This window comes from Hyla sarda, assembly GCF_029499605.1.
Source record: "Hyla sarda isolate aHylSar1 chromosome 1 unlocalized genomic scaffold, aHylSar1.hap1 SUPER_1_unloc_15, whole genome shotgun sequence".
In the NCBI taxonomy this organism is placed as follows: Eukaryota; Metazoa; Chordata; class Amphibia; order Anura; family Hylidae; genus Hyla; species Hyla sarda.
In genome coordinates, this window is record NW_026607576.1 from 113,890 (window position 1) to 131,563 (window position 17,674).

At 43.2% G+C, this 17,674-nt stretch overlaps 2 protein-coding genes across 3 annotated transcripts in view; one reads left to right on the forward strand and one right to left on the reverse strand.

Annotated features, from left to right (window-relative positions):
- The window catches only part of LOC130298000 (oocyte zinc finger protein XlCOF7.1-like), a 210,444-nt gene that overhangs the window by 22,581 nt on the left and 170,189 nt on the right, over positions 1–17,674 (reverse strand). Inside the window, exon 1 of one of the 2 annotated variants that reach the window (XM_056550879.1) lies at positions 850–970. The exons of the other annotated variant lie outside the window; for it this stretch is intronic. Coding sequence (XP_056406854.1) covers positions 850–927 — 78 coding nt within the window. The 5' untranslated portion in view covers positions 928–970. Of the gene's footprint in view, positions 1–849; positions 971–17,674 lie in introns of those variants that run through there. 2 annotated transcript variants of the gene reach the window in all.
- The window catches only part of LOC130297998 (zinc finger protein 420-like), a 34,365-nt gene continuing 21,761 nt past the window's right edge, over positions 5,071–17,674 (forward strand). Inside the window, exons 1-3 of the mRNA XM_056550876.1 lie at positions 5,071–5,182; positions 15,439–15,595; positions 17,493–17,672. Coding sequence (XP_056406851.1) covers positions 15,473–15,595; positions 17,493–17,672 — 303 coding nt within the window. The 5' untranslated portion in view covers positions 5,071–5,182; positions 15,439–15,472. The remainder of the gene's footprint in view (positions 5,183–15,438; positions 15,596–17,492; positions 17,673–17,674) is intronic.

Genomic DNA, 17,674 nt, shown 5'->3' on the forward strand with positions numbered 1-17,674 from the left:
TGTAGATGGGGGACAACAATGGTGGAAATGTAGATGGGGACAACAATGGTGGAAATGTAGATGGGGACAACAATGGTGGAAATGTAGATGGGGACAACAATGGTGGAAATGTAGATGGGGACAACAATGGTGGAAATGTAGATGGGGGGACAACAATGGTGGGAATGTAGATGGGGACAACAATGGTGGAAATGTAGATGGGGGACAACAATGGTGGAAATGTAGATGGGGACAACAATGGTGGAAATGTAGATGGGGACAACAATGGTGGAAATGTAGATGGGGACAACAATGGTGGAAATGTAGATGGGGACAACAATGGTGGAAATGTAGATGGGGACAACAATGGTGGAAATGTAGATGGGGGGGGACAACAATGGTGGAAATGTAGATGGGGACAACAATGGTGGAAATGCAGATGGGGACAACAATGGTGGAAATGTAGATGGGGACAACAATGGTGGAAATGTAGATGGGGACAACAATGGTGGAAATGTAGATGGGGGACAACAATGGTGGAAATGTAGATGGAGACAACAATGGTGGAAATGTAGATGGGGGGACAACAATGGTGGAAATGTAGATGGGGGGGGACAACAATGGTGGAAATGTAGATGGGGACAACAATGGTGGAAATGTAGATGGGGACAACAATGGTGGAAATGTAGATGGGGACAACAATGGTGGAAATGTAGATGGGGACAACAATGGTGGAAATGTAGATGGGGACAACAATGGTGGAAATGTAGTTGGGGGAAAACAATGGTGGAAATGTAGAAGGGGGGACAACCATGGTGGAAATGTAGATGGGGACCCAACAATGGTGGAAATGTAGATGGGTCACCTCACCTCTCCGGTCAGTAGGTGGAGGATCTCCAAGGTGAAGTGTAATATTCTCTTAGTCATCTCATTCCTGTTCTTGTCCATGCTTGGGGGTCATTCAGGAGAAGAGGAGACAACTGGGTCAGCTGGAAAAGAGGGTGACACACTGTAACAAACCTCCTCCTCATGTAATCTCCTTACTACTGTGGTGACACACTGTAACAAACCTCCTCCTCATGTGATCTCCTTACGACTGGGGTGAAACACTGTAACAAACCTCCTCCTCATGTAATCTCCTTAATACTGGGGTGACACACTGTAACAAACCTCCTCCTCATGTAATCTCCTTACTACTGGGGTGACACACTGTAACAAACCTCCTCATTATGTAATCTCCTTACTACTGGGGTGACACACTGTAACAAACCTCCTCCCCATGTAATCTCCTTACTACTGGGGTGACACACTGTAACAAACCTCCTCCTCATGTAATCTCCTTACTACTGGGGTGACACACTGTAACAAACCTCCTCCTCATGTAATCTCCTGACTACTGGGGTGACACACTGTAACAAACCTCCTCCTCATGTAATCTCCTTACTACTGGGGTGACACACTGTAACAAACCTCCTCCTCATGTAATCTCCTTACTACTGGGGTGACACACTGTAACAAACCTCCTCCTCATGAAATCTCCTTACTAATGGGATGACACACTGTAACAAACCTCCTCCTCATGTAATCTCCTTACTACTGGGGTGACACACTGTAACAAACCTCCTCCTCATGTAATCTCCTTACTACTGGGGTGACACACTGTAACAAACCTCCTCCTCATGTAATCTCCTTACTACTGGGGTGAAGCACTGTAACAAACCTCCTCCTCATGTAATCTCCTTACTACTGGGGTGACACACTGTAACAAACCTCCTCCTCATGTAATCTCCTTACTACTGGGGTGACACACTGTAACAACCCTCCTCCTCATGTAATCTCCTTACTACTGGGGTGACACACTGTAACAAACCTCCTCCTCATGTAATCTCCTTACTACTGGGGTGACACACTGTAACAAACCTCCTCCTCATGTAATCTCCTTACTACTGGGGTGACACACTGTAACAAACCTCCTCCTCATGTAATCTCCTCACTACTGGGGTGACACACTGTAACAAACCTCCTCCTCATGTAATCTCCTCACTACTGGGGTGACACACTGTAACAATCCTCCTCCTCATGTAATCTCCTCACTACTGGGGTGACACACTGTAACAAACCTCCTCCTCATGTAATCTCCTCACTACTGAGGTGACACACTGTAACAAACCTCCTCCTCATGTAATCTCCTCACTACTGGGGTGACACACTGTAATAAACCTCCTCCTCATGTAATCTCCTCAATACTGGGGTGACACACTGTAACAAACCTCCTCCTCATGTAATCTCCTTACTACTGGGGTGACACACTGTAACAAACCTCCTCCTCATGTAATCTCCTTACTACTGGGGTGACACTGTAACAAACCTCCTCCTCATGTAATCTCCTTACTACTGGGGTGACACACTGTAACAAACCTCCTCCTCATGTAATCTCCTTACTACTGGGGTGACACACTGTAACAAACCTCCTCCTCATGTAATCTCCTTACTACTGGGGTGACACACTGTAACAAACCTCCTCCTCATGTAATCTCCTTACTACTGGGATGACACACTGTAACAAACCTCCTCCTCATGTAATCTCCTTACTACTGGGGTGACACACAGTAACAAACCTCCTCCTCATGTAATCTCCTTACTACTGGGGTGACACACTGTAACAAACCTCCTCCTCATGTAATCTCCTTATTACTGAGGTGACACACTGTAACAAACCTCCTCCTCATGTAATCTCCTTACTACTGGGGTGACACACTGTAACAAACCACCTCCTCATGTAATCTCCTTACTACTGGGGTAACACACTGTAACAAACCTCCTCCTCATGTAATCTCCTTATTACTGGGTTGACACACTGTAACAAACCTCCTCCTCATGTAATCTCCTTACTACTGGGGTGACACACTGTAACAAACCTCATATAATCTCCTTACTACTGGGGTGACACACTGTAACAAACCTCCTCATGTAATCTCCTTACTACTGGGGTGAAACACTGTAACAAACCTCCTCCTCATGTAATCTTCTTACTACTGGGGTGACACACTGTAACAAACCTCCTCCTCATGTAATCTCCTTACTACTGGGGTGACACACTGTAACAAACCTCCTCCTCCTCATGTAATCTCCTTACTACTGGGGTAACACACTGTAACAAACCTCCTCCTCATGTAATCTCCTTACTACTGGGGTGACACACTGTAACAAACCTCCTCCTCATGTAATCTCCTTACTACTGGGGTGACACACTGTAACAAACCTCTTCATGTAATCTCCTTACTACTGGGGTGACACATTGTAACAAACCTCCTCCTCATGTAATCTCCTTACTACTGGGGTGAAACACTGTAACAAACCTCCTCCTCATGTAATCTCCTTACTACTGGGGTGACACACTGTAACAAACCTCATATAATCTCCTTACTACTGGGGTGACACACTGTAACAAACCTCCTTCTCATGTAATCTCCTTACTACTGGGGTGGCACACTGTAACAAACCTCCTCCTCATGTAATCTCCTTACTACTGGGGTGACACACTGTAACAAACCTCCTCCTCATGTAATCTCCTTACTACTGGGGTGACACACTGTAACAAACCTCCTGCTCATGTAATCTCCTTACTACTGGGGTGACACACTGTAACAAACCTCCTCCTCGTGTAATCTCCTTACTACTGGGGTGACACACTGTAACAAACCCCCTCCTCATGTAATCTCCATACTACTGGGGTGACACACTGTAACAAACCTCCTCCTCATGTAATCTCCTTACTACTGGGGTGACACACTGTAACAAACCCCCTCCTCATGTAATCTCCTTACTACTGGGGTGACACACTGTAACAAACCTCCTCCACATGTAATCTCCTTACTACTGGGGTGACACACTGTAACAAACCTCCTCCTCATGTAATCTCCTTACTACTGGGGTGACACACTGTAACAAACCTCCTCCTCATATAATCTCCTCACTACTGGGGTGACACACTGTAACAAACCTCCTCCTCGTGTAATCTCCTTACTACTGGGGTGACACTGTAACAAACCTCCTCCTCATGTAATCTCCTTACTACTGGGGTGACACACTGTAACAAACCTCCTCCACATGTAATCTCCTTACTACTGGGGTGACACACTGTAACAAACCTCCTCCTCATGTAATCTCCTTACTACTGGGGTGACACACTGTAACAAACCTCCTCCACATGTAATCTCCTTACTACTGGGGTGACACACTGTAACAAACCTCCTCCTCATGTAATCTCCTTACTACTGGGGTGACACACTGTAACAAACCTCCTCCTCATATAATCTCCTCACTACTGGGGTGACACACTGTAACAAACCTCCTCATGTAATCTCCTTACTACTGGGGTGACACACTGTAACAAACCTCCTCCTCATGTAATCTCCTTACTACTGGGGTGACACACTGTAACAAACCTCCTCCTCATGTAATCTCCTTACTACTGGGGTGACACACTGTAACAAACCTCCTCCTCATGTAATCTCCTTACTACTGGGGTGACACACTGTAACAAACCTCCTCCTCATATAATCTCCTCACTACTGGGGTGACACACTGTAACAAACCTCCTCCTCATGTAATCTCCTTACTACTGGGGTGACACACTGTAACAAACCTCCTCCCCATGCAATCTTACCTTAGTCACTGTCTATGTTCTCTGTAGATGAACCCCGCCCACTACTGTCACATGACTAATCTCACAGGTCCTTCACCACAATCTCTTCTATCATGCTGAGCTCCGCCCACCGCTGTCACATGACCATCCTCACAGGTCCTTCACCACAATCTCTTCTATCATGCTGAGCTCCGCCCACCGCTGTCACATGACCATCCTCACAGGTCCTTCACCACAATCTCTCCTATCATGCTGAGCTCCGCCCACCGCTGTCACATGACCATCCTCACAGGTCCTTCACCACAATCTCTTCTATCATGCTGAGCTCCGCCCACCGCTGTCACATGACCATCCTCACAGGTCCTTCACCACAATCTCTTCTATCATGCTGAGCTCCGCCCACTGCGGAGGTGAGATGTAAAAGTTTTGCACGGGTTCGGAAATCTCACTTCACACCGCCCCCTTCTCTCCCCCTCCTCATGATTGTGACGTCACCAGCAGGTCCTGGTCGCAGTCACTGCTGTTGTGTGGAGATTCTCTGCTCCTCAGTATAAGGTAAGAATTCTATAGGATTTCATTAGGATTCTATAGGATTTCATTAGGATTCTATAGGATTTCATTAGGATTCTATAGGATTTCATTAGGATTCTATAGGATTTCATTAGGATTCTATAGGATTTCATAGGATTCTATAGGATTTCATTAGGATTCTATAGGATTTCATAGGATTCTATAGGATTTCATTAGGATTCTATAGGGTTTCATTAGGATTCTATAGGATTACATTAGGATTCTATAGGATTTCATTAGGATTCTATAGGGTTTCATTAGGATTCTATAGGATTTCATTAGGATTCTATAGGGTTTCATTAGGATTCTATAGGATTTCATTAGGATTCTATAGGATTTCATTAGGATTCTATAGCATTTCATTAGGATTCTATAGGATTTCATTAGGATTCTATAGGATTTCATTAGGATTCTATAGGGTTTCATTAGGATTCTATAGGGTTTCATTAGGATTCTATAGGATTTCATAGGATTCTATAGGATTTCATTAGGATTCTATAGGGTTTCATTAGGATTCTATAGGATTTCATTAGGATTCTATAGGATTTCATAGGATTCTATAGGATTTCATTAGGATTCTATAGGATTTCATTAGGATTCTATAGGGTTTCATTAGGATTCTATAGGATTTCATTAGGATTCTATAGGATTTCATTAGGATTCTATAGGATTTCATTAGGATTCTATAGGGTTTCATTAGGATTCTATAGGATTTCATTAGGATTCTATAGGATTTCATTAGGATTCTATAGGATTTCATTAGGATTCTATAGGATTACATTAGATTCAATAGGATTTCATTAGGATTCTATAGGATTTCATTAGGATTCTATAGGATTTCATTAGGATTCTATAGGATATCATAGGATTCTATAGGATTTCATAGGATTCTATAGGATTCTATAGGATTTCATTAGGATTCTATAGGATTTCATAGGATTCTATAGGATTTCATATGATTATATAGGATTCTAGAGGATTTCATTAGGATTCAATAGGATTTCATTAGGATTCTATAGGATATCATAGGATTATATAGGATTTCATAGGATTCTATAGGGTTTCATAGGATTTCATTAGGATTCTATAGGATTTCATTAGGATTCTATAGGATATCATAGGATTCTATATGATTTCATTAGGATTCTATAGGATTTCATAGGATTCTATAGGGTTTCATAGGATTTCATTAGGATTCTATAGGATTTCATAGGATTCTATAGGATTTCATAGGATTCTATAGGATTTCATTAGGATTCTATAGGATTACATTAGGATTCTATAGGATTACATTAGGATTCTATAGGATTTCATTAGGATTCTATAGGATTTCATTAGGATTCTATAGGATTTCATTATGATTCAATAGGATTTCATTAGGATTCTATAGGATATCATAGGATTCTATAGGACTTCATTAGGATTCTATAGGGTTTCATAGGATTCTATTGGATTTCATTAGGATTCTATAGGATTTCATAGGATTCTATAGGGTTTCATAGGATTCTATAGGATTTCATTAGGATTCTATAGGGTTTCATTATGATTCAATAGGATTTCATTAGGATTCTATAGGATATCATAGGATTCTATAGGGTTTCATAGGATTTCATTAGGATTCTATAGGATATCATAGGATTCTATAGGATTTCATTAGGATTCTATAGGATTTCATAGGATTCTATAGGGTTTCATAGGATTTCATTAGGATTCTATAGGATATCATAGGATTCTATAGGATTTCATTAGGATTCTATAGGGTTTCATAGGATTCTATAGGGTTTCATAGGATTCTATAGGATTTCATTAGGATTCTATAGGGTTTCATTAGGATTCTATAGGATTTCATTAGGATTCTATAGGATTACATAGGATTCTATAGGATTTAATCAGGAGAGATTTTGTTACATTGTGTCATTATTGTGTGATCCCAGCAGTAAGGAGATTACATTACTGTCTATTACATCAGGAGTTATAGTTACAATGGTCCAGAAAATACCTTTTGTATAGTGAAACTATTGTATGTTTAGGGATCACTGTGTGTGTATATATATATATATATATATATATATATATATATATAATCCTATCACAGGTGTATATACTTTATCTATATATTAGGTATGTGGTATATGTGTATATATATATATATATAATCCTATCACAGGTGTATATACTTCATCTATATATTAGGTATGTGGTATATGTGTATATATATAAATAATCCTATCACAGGTGTATATACTTCATCTATATATTAGGTATGTGGTATATGTGTATATATATATATATAATCCTATCACAGGTGTATATACTTCATCTATATATTAGGTATGTGGTATATGTGTATATATATATATATATATAATCCTATCACAGGTGTATATACTTCATCTATATATTAGGTATATGTGTATATATATATATAATCCTATCACAGGTGTATATACTTCATCTATATATTAGGTATGTGGTATATGTATATATAATCCTATCGCAGGATTTGTGCCAAGGGACTGGCGCAAGGCGAATGTGGTACCAATCTTCAAGAAGGGCTCTAGGTCTTCCCCAGGCAATTATAGACCGGTAAGTCTAACGTGCATTGTGGGTAAATTGTTTGAAGGACTTATAAGGGATTACATACAGGAATACATAGGGGATAATTGTATTATAAGTGATAGCCAGCATGGGTTTACTAAGGATAGAAGGTGTCACCAATCTAATCTGCTTTTATGAAGCGGGGAGTAGAAGCCTTGACAGAGGAATGGCTGTGGATATAGAGGGGGGCTGTGGATATAGAGGGGGGCTGTGTATATAGAGGAATGGCTGTGGATATAGAGGGGGGCTGTGTATATAGAGGGGGGGCTGTGTATATAGAGGGGGGGGGGCTGTGTATATAGAGGGGGGGGGGGCTGTGTATATAGAGGGGGGCTGTGTATATAGAGGGGGGGCTGTGTATATAGAGGGGGGCTGTGTATATAGAGGGGGGCTGTGTATATATAGAGGGGGGGCGGTGTATATAGAGGGGGGGCTGTGGATATAGAGGGGGGGCTGTGTATATAGAGAGGGGGGCTGTGTATATAGAGGGGGGGCTGTGTATATAGAGGGGGGGGGGCTGTGTATATAGAGGGGGGGCTGGCTGTGTATATAGAGAGGGGGCTGTGTATATAGAGGAATGGCTGTGTATATAGATGGGGGGCTGTGTATATAGAGAGGGGGGCTGTGTATATAGAGAGGGGGGCTGTGTATATAGAGGGGGGGCTGTGTATATAGAGGGGGGGCTGTGTATATAGAGGGGGGGCTGTGTATATAGAGAGGGGGGGGCTGTGTATATAGAGGGGGGGCTGTGTATATAGAGAGGGGGGAGCTGTGTATATAGAGGGGGGCTGTGTATATAGAGGGGGGCTGTGTATATAGAGGGGGGGCTGTGTATATAGAGGGGGGGCTGTGTATATAGAGGGGGGGCTGTGTATATAGAGGGGAGGCTGTGTATATAGAGGGGGGGCTGTTTATATAGAGGGGGGGCTGTGTATATAGTGGGGGGCTGTGTATATAGTGGGGGGCTGTGTATATAGAGGGGGGGCTGTGTATATAGAGGGGGGGGGGGCTGTGTATATAGAGGGGGGCTGTGTATATAGAGGGGGGGCTGTGTATATAGAGGGGGGCTGTGTATATAGAGGGGGGTGTATATAGAGGGGGGCTGTGTATATAGAGGGGGGCTGTGTATATAGAGGGGGGGCAGTGTATATAGAGGGGGGGCTGTGTATATAGAGGAGGGGCTGTGTATATAGAGGGGGGGGGCTGTGTATATAGAGGGGGGGGCTGTGTATATAGAGGGGGGCTGTGTATATAGAGGAGGGGATGTGTATATAGAGGAGGGGCTGTGTATATAGAGGGGGGCTGTGTATATAGAGGGGGGGCTGTGTATATAGAGGGGGGGTGTGTATATAGAGGGGGGCTGTATATATAGAGGGGGGGGTGTGTATATAGAGGGGGCTGTGTATATAGAGGGGGCTGTGTATATAGAGGGGGGGCTGTGTATATAGAGGGGGGGCTGTGTATATAGAGGGGGGGGCTGTGTATATAGAGGGGGGGCTGTGTATATAGAGGGGGGGGCTGTGTATATAGAGGGGGGCTGTGTATATAGAGGGGGGGCTGTGTATATAGAGGAGGGGGGGCTGTGTATATAGAGGAGGGGGGGCTGTGTATATAGAGGAGGGGGGGCTGTGTATATAGAGGGGGGGCTGTGTATATAGAGGAGGGGGAGCTGTGTATATAGAGGAGGGGGAGCTGTGTATATAGAGGAGGGGGGGCTGTGTATATAGAGGGGGGCTGTGTATATAGAGGGGGGCTGTGTATATAGAGGGGGGCTGTGTATATATAGAGGGGGGCTGTGTATATAGAGGAGGGGGGGCTGTGTATATAGAGGAGGGGGGGCTGTGTATATAGAGGAGGGGGGGCTGTGTATATAGAGGAGGGGGGGCTGTGTATATAGAGGAGGGGGGGCTGTGTATATAGAGGAGGGGGGGCTGTGTATATAGAGGAGGGGGGGGCTGTGTATATAGAGGAGGGGGGGCTGTGTATATAGAGGAGGGGGGGCTGTGTATATAGGGGGGGGCTGTGTATATAGAGGAGGGGGGGCTGTGTATATAGAGGAGGGGGGCTGTGTATATAGGGGGGGGGCTGTGTATATAGGGGGGGGCTGTGTATATAGAGGGTGGCTGTGTATATAGAGGAGGGGGGGCTGTGTATATAGAGGAGGGGGGCTGTGTATATAGAAGGGGGGGCTGTGTATATAGAGGGGGGGCTGTGTATATAGAGGAGGGGGGGGCTGTGTATATAGGGGGGGCTGTGTATATAGAGGGGGGCTGTGTATATAGAGGGGGGGCTGTGTATATAGAGGAGGGGCTGTGTATATAGAGGGGGGCTGTGTATATATAGAGGGGGGGCTGTGTATATAGAGGAGGGGGGGCTGTGTATATAGAGGAGGGGGGGCTGTGTATATAGAGGAGGGGGGGCTGTGTATATAGAGGAGGGGGGGCTGTGTATATAGAGGAGGGGGGGCTGTGTATATAGAGGAGGGGGGGCTGTGTATATAGAGGAGGGGGGGGCTGTGTATATAGAGGAGGGGGGGGCTGTGTATATAGAGGAGGGGGGGCTGTGTATATAGAGGGGGGCTGTGTATATAGAGGGGGGCTGTGTATATAGAGGGGGGCTGTGTATATAGAGGGGGGCTGTGTATATAGAGGGGGGCTGTGTATATAGAGGGGGGCTGTGTATATAGAGGGGGGGCTGTGTATATAGAGGGGGGCAGTGTATATAGAGGGGGGCTGTGTATATAGGGGGGGGCTGTGTATATAGGGGGGGGCTGTGTATATAGAGGAGGGGGGGCTGTGTATATAGAGGAGGGGGGCTGTGTATATAGAAGGGGGGGCTGTGTATATAGAGGGGGGCTGTGTATATAGAGGAGGGGGGGGCTGTGTATATAGGGGGGGCTGTGTATATAGAGGGGGGCTGTGTATATAGAGGGGGGGCTGTGTATATAGAGGAGGGGCTGTGTATATAGAGGAGGGGGGGCTGTGTATATAGAGGAGGGGGGGCTGTGTATATAGAGGGGGGGCTGTGTATATAGAGGGGGGCTGTGTATATAGAGGGGGGCTGTGTATATAGAGGGGGGCTGTGTATATAGAGGGGGGCTGTGTATATAGAGGGGGGCTGTGTATATATAGAGGGGGGCTGTGTATATAGAGGGGGGGCTGTGTATATAGAGGAGGGGGGGCTGTGTATATAGAGGAGGGGGGGCTGTGTATATAGAGGAGGGGGGGCTGTGTATATAGAGGAGGGGGGGCTGTGTATATAGAGGAGGGGGGGCTGTGTATATAGAGGAGGGGGGGGCTGTGTATATAGAGGGGGTGCTGTGTATATAGAGGGGGGCTGTGTATATAGAGGAGGGGGGGCTGTGTATATAGAGGGGGGGCTGTGTATATAGAGGGGGGCTGTGTATATAGAGGGGGGCTGTGTATATATAGAGGGGGGCTGTGTATATATAAGGGGGGGCTGTGTATACAGAGGGGGGGCTGTGTATATAGAGGGGGGGCTGTGTATATAGAGGGGGGCTGTGTATATAGAGGATGTGTATACAGAGGGGGGCTGTGTATATAGAGGGGGGGGCTGTGTATATAGAGGGGGGCTGTGTATATAGAGGGGGGCTGTGTATATAGAGGGGGGCTGTGTATATAGAGGGGGGGGGGCTGTGTATATAGAGGGGGGCTGTGTATATAGAGGGGGGGGGGCTGTGTATATAGAGGGGGGCTGTGTATATAGGGGGGGGCTGTGTATATAGAGGGGGGGCTGTGTATATAGAGGGGGGGCTGTGTATATAGAGGGGGGCTGTGTATATAGAGGGGGGCTGTGTATACTAATAACCTGCAGCGTCGTATGTCTTAGGGGGGCTGTGTATATAGAGGGGGGCTGTGTATATAGAGGGGGGCTGTGTATATAGAGGGGGGCTGTGTATATAGAGGGGGGCTGTGTATATAGAGGGGGGCTGTGTATATATAGAGGGGGCTGTGTATATAGAGGGGGGCTGTGTATATAGAGGGGGGCTGTGTATATAGAGGGGGCTGTGTATATAGAGGGGGGCTGTGTATATAGAGGGGGGCTGTGTATATAGAGGGGGCTGTGTATATAGAGGGGGCTGTGTATATAGAGGGGGGCTGTATATATAGAGGGGGTGGGCTGTGTATATAGAGGGGGGCTGTGTATATAGAGGGGGGGGCTGTGTATATAGAGGGGGGCTGTATATATAGAGGGGGGGGGCTGTGTATACTAATAACCTGCAGCATCGTATGTCTTAGGGGGGATTAAACTGGCAGAGTCACTGGTAGAGAAGGATCTGGGGGACTTGTAGATCACAGACTACAGAATAGCACAATGTCAGGCTGCTGCTTCCAAGGCCGGCAGGATATTGTCATGTATAAAAAGAGGCCTGGACTCCAGGGACAGCGACATAATACTCCCCCTTTATAAAGCATTGGTACAGTCTATAGTGTATAATACTCCCCCTTTATAAAGCATTGGTACAGTCTGTAGTGTATAATACTCCCCCTTTATAAAGCATTGGTACAGTCTATAGTGTATAATAGTCCCCCTTTATAAAGCATTGGTACAGTCTATAGTGTATAATACTCCCCCTTTATAAATCATTGGTACAGTCTATAGTGTATAATACTCCCCCTTTATAAAGCATTGGTACAGTCTATAGTGTATAATACTCCCCCTTTATAAAGCATTGGTACAGTCTATAGTGTATAATAGTCCCCCTTTATAAAGCATTGGTACAGTCTATAGTGTATAATACTCCCCCTTTATAAAGCATTGGTACAGTCTATAGTGTATAATACTCCCCCTTTATAAAGCATTGGTACAGTCTATAGTGTATAATACTCCCCCTTTATAAAGCATTGGTACAGTCTAGTGTATAATACTCCCCCTTTAAAAAGCATTGGTACAGTCTATAGTGTATAATACTCCCCCTTTAAAAAGCATTGGTACAGTCTATAGTGTATAATACTCCCCCTTTATAAAGCATTGGTACGGTCTATAGTGTATAATACCCCCCCCCCTTTATAAAGCATTGGTACAGTCTATAGTGTATAATACTCCCCCTTTATAAAGCATTGGTACAGTCTATAGTGTATAATACTCCCCCTTTATAAAGCATTGGTACAGTCTATAGTGTATAATAGTCCCCCCTTTATAAAGCATTGGTACAGTCTATAGTGTATAATACTCCCCATTTATAAAGCATTGGTACAGTCTATAGTGTATAATACTCCCCCTTTATAAAGCATTGGTACAGTCTATAGTGTATAATACTCCCCCTTTATAAAGCATTGGTACAGTCTATAGTGTATAATACTCCCCCTTTATAAAGCATTGGTACAGTCTATAGTGTATAATACTCCCCCTTTATAAAGCATTGGTACAGTCTATAGTGTATAATACTCCCCCTTTATAAAGCATTGGTACAGTCTATAGTGTATAATACTCCCCCTTTATAAAGCATTGGTACAGTCTATAGTGTATAATACTCCCCCTTTATAAAGCATTGGTACAGTCTATAGTGTATAATACTCCCCCTTTATAAAGCATTGGTACAGTCTATAGTGTATAATACTCCCCCTTTATAAAGCATTGGTACAGTCTATAGTGTATAATACTCCCCCTTTATAAAGCATTGGTACAGTCTATAGTGTATAATACTCCCCCTTTATAAAGCATTGGTACAGTCTATAGTGTATAATACTCCCCCTTTATAAAGCATTGGTACAGTCTATAGTGTATAATACTCCCCCTTTATAAAGCATTGGTACAGTCTATAGTGTATAATACTCCCTCCATCTGGAGAAGAAAAGGTTTAGTCTAAAGGGGCGACACGCCTTCTTTACCGTGAGGACTGTGAATTTATGGAACAGTCTACCTCAGGAACTGGTCACAGCAGGAACAATTAACAGCTTTAAAACAGGATTAGATACATTCCTGGAACAAAATAACATTAATGCTTATGAAGAAATATAAAATCCCATCCCCTCCCCCAATATCGCGCCGCACCACTACCCCTTATCCCCTTACACCCCTACCCCTTAATTCCCTGGTTGAACTTGATGGACATATGTCTTTTTTCGACCGTATTAACTATGTAACAGGTGTATATACTTCATCTATATATTAGGTATGTGGTATGTGTGTATATATATATATATATATAATCCTATCACAGGTGTATATACTTCATCTATATATTAGGTATGTGGTATATGTATATGTGTATATATATATATATATATATATATATATATATATATATAATCCTATCACAGGTGTATATACTTCATCTATATATTAGGTATGTGGTATATGTATATGTGTATATATATATATATATATATATATATATATATATATATATATATATAATCCTATCACAGGTGTATATACTTCATCTATATATTAGGTATGTGGTATATGTATATGTGTATATATATATATATATATATATATATATATATATATATATATATAATCCTATCACAGGTGTATATACTTCATCTATATATTAGGTATGTGGTATATGTGTGTATATATATATATATATATATATATATATATATATATATATATATATAAATAATCCTATCACAGGTAGTATATTATCTAATCTGGACTCCCCTTAGTATATTATCTAATCTGGACTCCCCTTAGTATATTATCTAATCTGGACTCCCCTTAGATTATTATCTAATCTGGACTCCCCTTAGAATATTATCTAATCTGGACTCTCCTTAGAATATTATCTAATCTGGACTTCCCTTAGATTATTATCTAATCTGGACTTCCCTTAGAATATTATCTAATCTGGACTCCCCTTAGATTATTATCTAATCTGGACTCCCCTTAGAATATTATCTAATCTGGACTCTCCTTAGAATATTATCTAATCTGGACTTCCCTTAGAATATTATCTAATCTGGACTCCCCTTAGAATATTATCTAATCTGGACTCCCCTTAGATTATTATCTAATCTGAACTCCCCTTAGATTATTATCTAATCTGGATTCTCCTTAGAATATTATCTAATCTGGATTCTCCTTAGTATATTATCTAATCTGGACTCCCCTTAGTATATTATCTAATCTGGACTCCCCTTAGTATATTATCTAATCTGGACTCCCCTTAGTATATTATCTAATCTGGACTCCCCTTAGAATATTATCTAATCTGGACTCTCCTTTGAATATTATATAATCTGGACTCCCCTTAGAATATTATATAATCTGGACTCTCCTTAGAATATTATCTAATCTGGACTCCCCTTAGATTATTATCTAATCTGGACTCCCCTTAGATTATTATCTAATCTGGATTCTCCTTAGAATATTATCTAATCTGGATTCCCCTTAGTATATTATCTAATCTGGACTCCCCTTAGTATATTATCTAATCTGGACTCCCCTTAGAATATTATCTAATCTGGACTCTCCTTTGAATATTATATAATCTGGACTCCCCTTAGAATATTATATAATCTGGACTCTCCTTAGAATATTATCTAATCTGGACTCCCCTTAGAATATTATCTAATCTGAACTCTCCTTTGAATATTATCTAATCTGGACTCCCCTTAGTATATTATCTAATCTGGACTCTCCTTATTCTGTTCATTTTCTTTTCCTTACAGGAGAAGATTCGGCTTTTCAATTAGTTCCTTCTGTATGACCCATTTATATTCTCTCCCGTATCAAGTAAATTACAGGAGGATGGAGAAGGACAGGAATGAGATGACTAAGAGAATATTACACTTCACCTTGGAGATCCTCCACCTGCTGACCGGAGAGGTGAGGTGACCCATCTACATTTCCACCATTGTTGTCCCCATCTACATTTCCAACATTGTTGTCCCCATCAACATTTCCAACATTGTTGTCCTGCATCTACATTTCCACCATTGTTGTCCCCATCTACATTTCCACCATTGTTGTCCCCATCTACATTTCCACCATTGTTGTCCCCATCTACATTTCCACCATTGTTGTCCCCATCTACATTTCCACCATTGTTGTCCCCATCTACATTTCCACCATTGTTGTCCCCATCTACATTTCCAACATTGTTGTCCTGCATCTACATTTCCACCATTGTTGTCCCCATCTACATTTCCACCATTGTTGTCCCCATCTACATTTCCACCATTGTTGTCCCCATCTACATTTCCAACATTGTTGTCCCCATCTACATTTCCACCATTGTTGTCCCCCCATCTACATTTCCACCATTGTTGTCCCCATCTACATTTCCACCATTGTTGTCCCCCCATCTACATTTCCACCATTGTTGTCTCCATCTACATTTCCACCATTGTTGTCTCCATCTACATTTCCACCATTGTTGTCCCCATCTACATTTCCACCATTGTTGTCCCCATCTACATTTCCACCATTGTTGTCCCCATCTACATTTCCACCATTGTTGTCCCCATCTACATTTCCACCATTGTTGTCCCCATCAACATTTCCACCATTGTTGTCCCCATCTACATTTCCACCATTGTTGTCCCCCCATCTACATTTCCACCATTGTTGTCCCCATCTACATTTCCACCATTGTTGTCCCCATCTACATTTCCACCATTGTTGTCCCCATCTACATTTCCACCATTGTTGTCCCCCATCTACATTTCCACCATTGTTGTCCCCCATCTACATTTCCACCATTGTTGTCCCCCATCTACATTTCCACCATTGTTGTCCCCATCTACATTTCCACCATTGTTGTCCCCCATCTACATTTCCACCATTGTTGTCCCCCATCTACATTTCCACCATTGTTGTCCCCCATCTACATTTCCACCATTGTTGTCCCCCATCTACATTTCCACCATTGTTGTCCCCCCATCTACATTTCCACCATTGTTGTCCCCCCATCTACATTTCCACCATTGTTGTCCCCCATCTACATTTTCACCATTGTTGTCCCCATCTACATTTCCACCATTGTTGTCCCCATCTACATTTCCACCATTGTTGTCCCTATCTACATTTCCACCATTGTTGTCCCTATCTACATTTCCACCATTGTTGTCCCCCATCTACATTTCCACCATTGTTGTCCCCCATCTACATTTCCACCATTGTTGTCCCCATCTACATTTCCACCATTGTCCCCCATCTACATTTCCACCATTGTTGTCCCCCATCTACATTTCCACCATTGTTGTCCCCCCATCTACATTTCCACCATTGTTGTCCCCATCTACATTTCCACCATTGTTGTCCCCCCATCTACATTTCCACCATTGTTGTCCCCCCATCTACATTTCCACCATTGTTGTCCCCATCTACATTTCCACCATTGTTGTCCCCCATCTACATTTCATCCATTGTTGTCCCCCCATCTACATTTCCACCATTGTTGTCCCCATCTACATTTCCACCATTGTTGTCCCCCATCTACATTTCCACCATTGTTGTCCCCCATCTACATTTCCACCATTGTTGTCCCCCCATCTACATTTCCACCATTGTTGTCCCCCCCCATCTACATTTCCACCATTGTTGTCCCCCATCTTTGGAGCCGCTCTATGTTCTGGATGTCTCTTTGTAGGGGAGGTCTCCAGAACTGACCCCAGTATTCCAGATGTGCTCAATAGAGCTCTATACAGGGGGCACAATCTCCTCTTTGTAGTGGGGGAGGAATACTGGGGTCAGTCCCCTCATTGTCTCTCTCCATACACAGGATTACACCATAGTGAAGAAGACATGGGGGGAGTGTGTGGCCCCCAGCAGCCATCTCCATGAGTCAGGAGGACGGAGCAGGGCCCGGGGCCCCATCATGGAGCCTCCACCTCACTCACTGATACATAAGGATAAGATCCTAGAACTCACCCACAGGATCACTGAGCTGCTGACTGGAGAGGT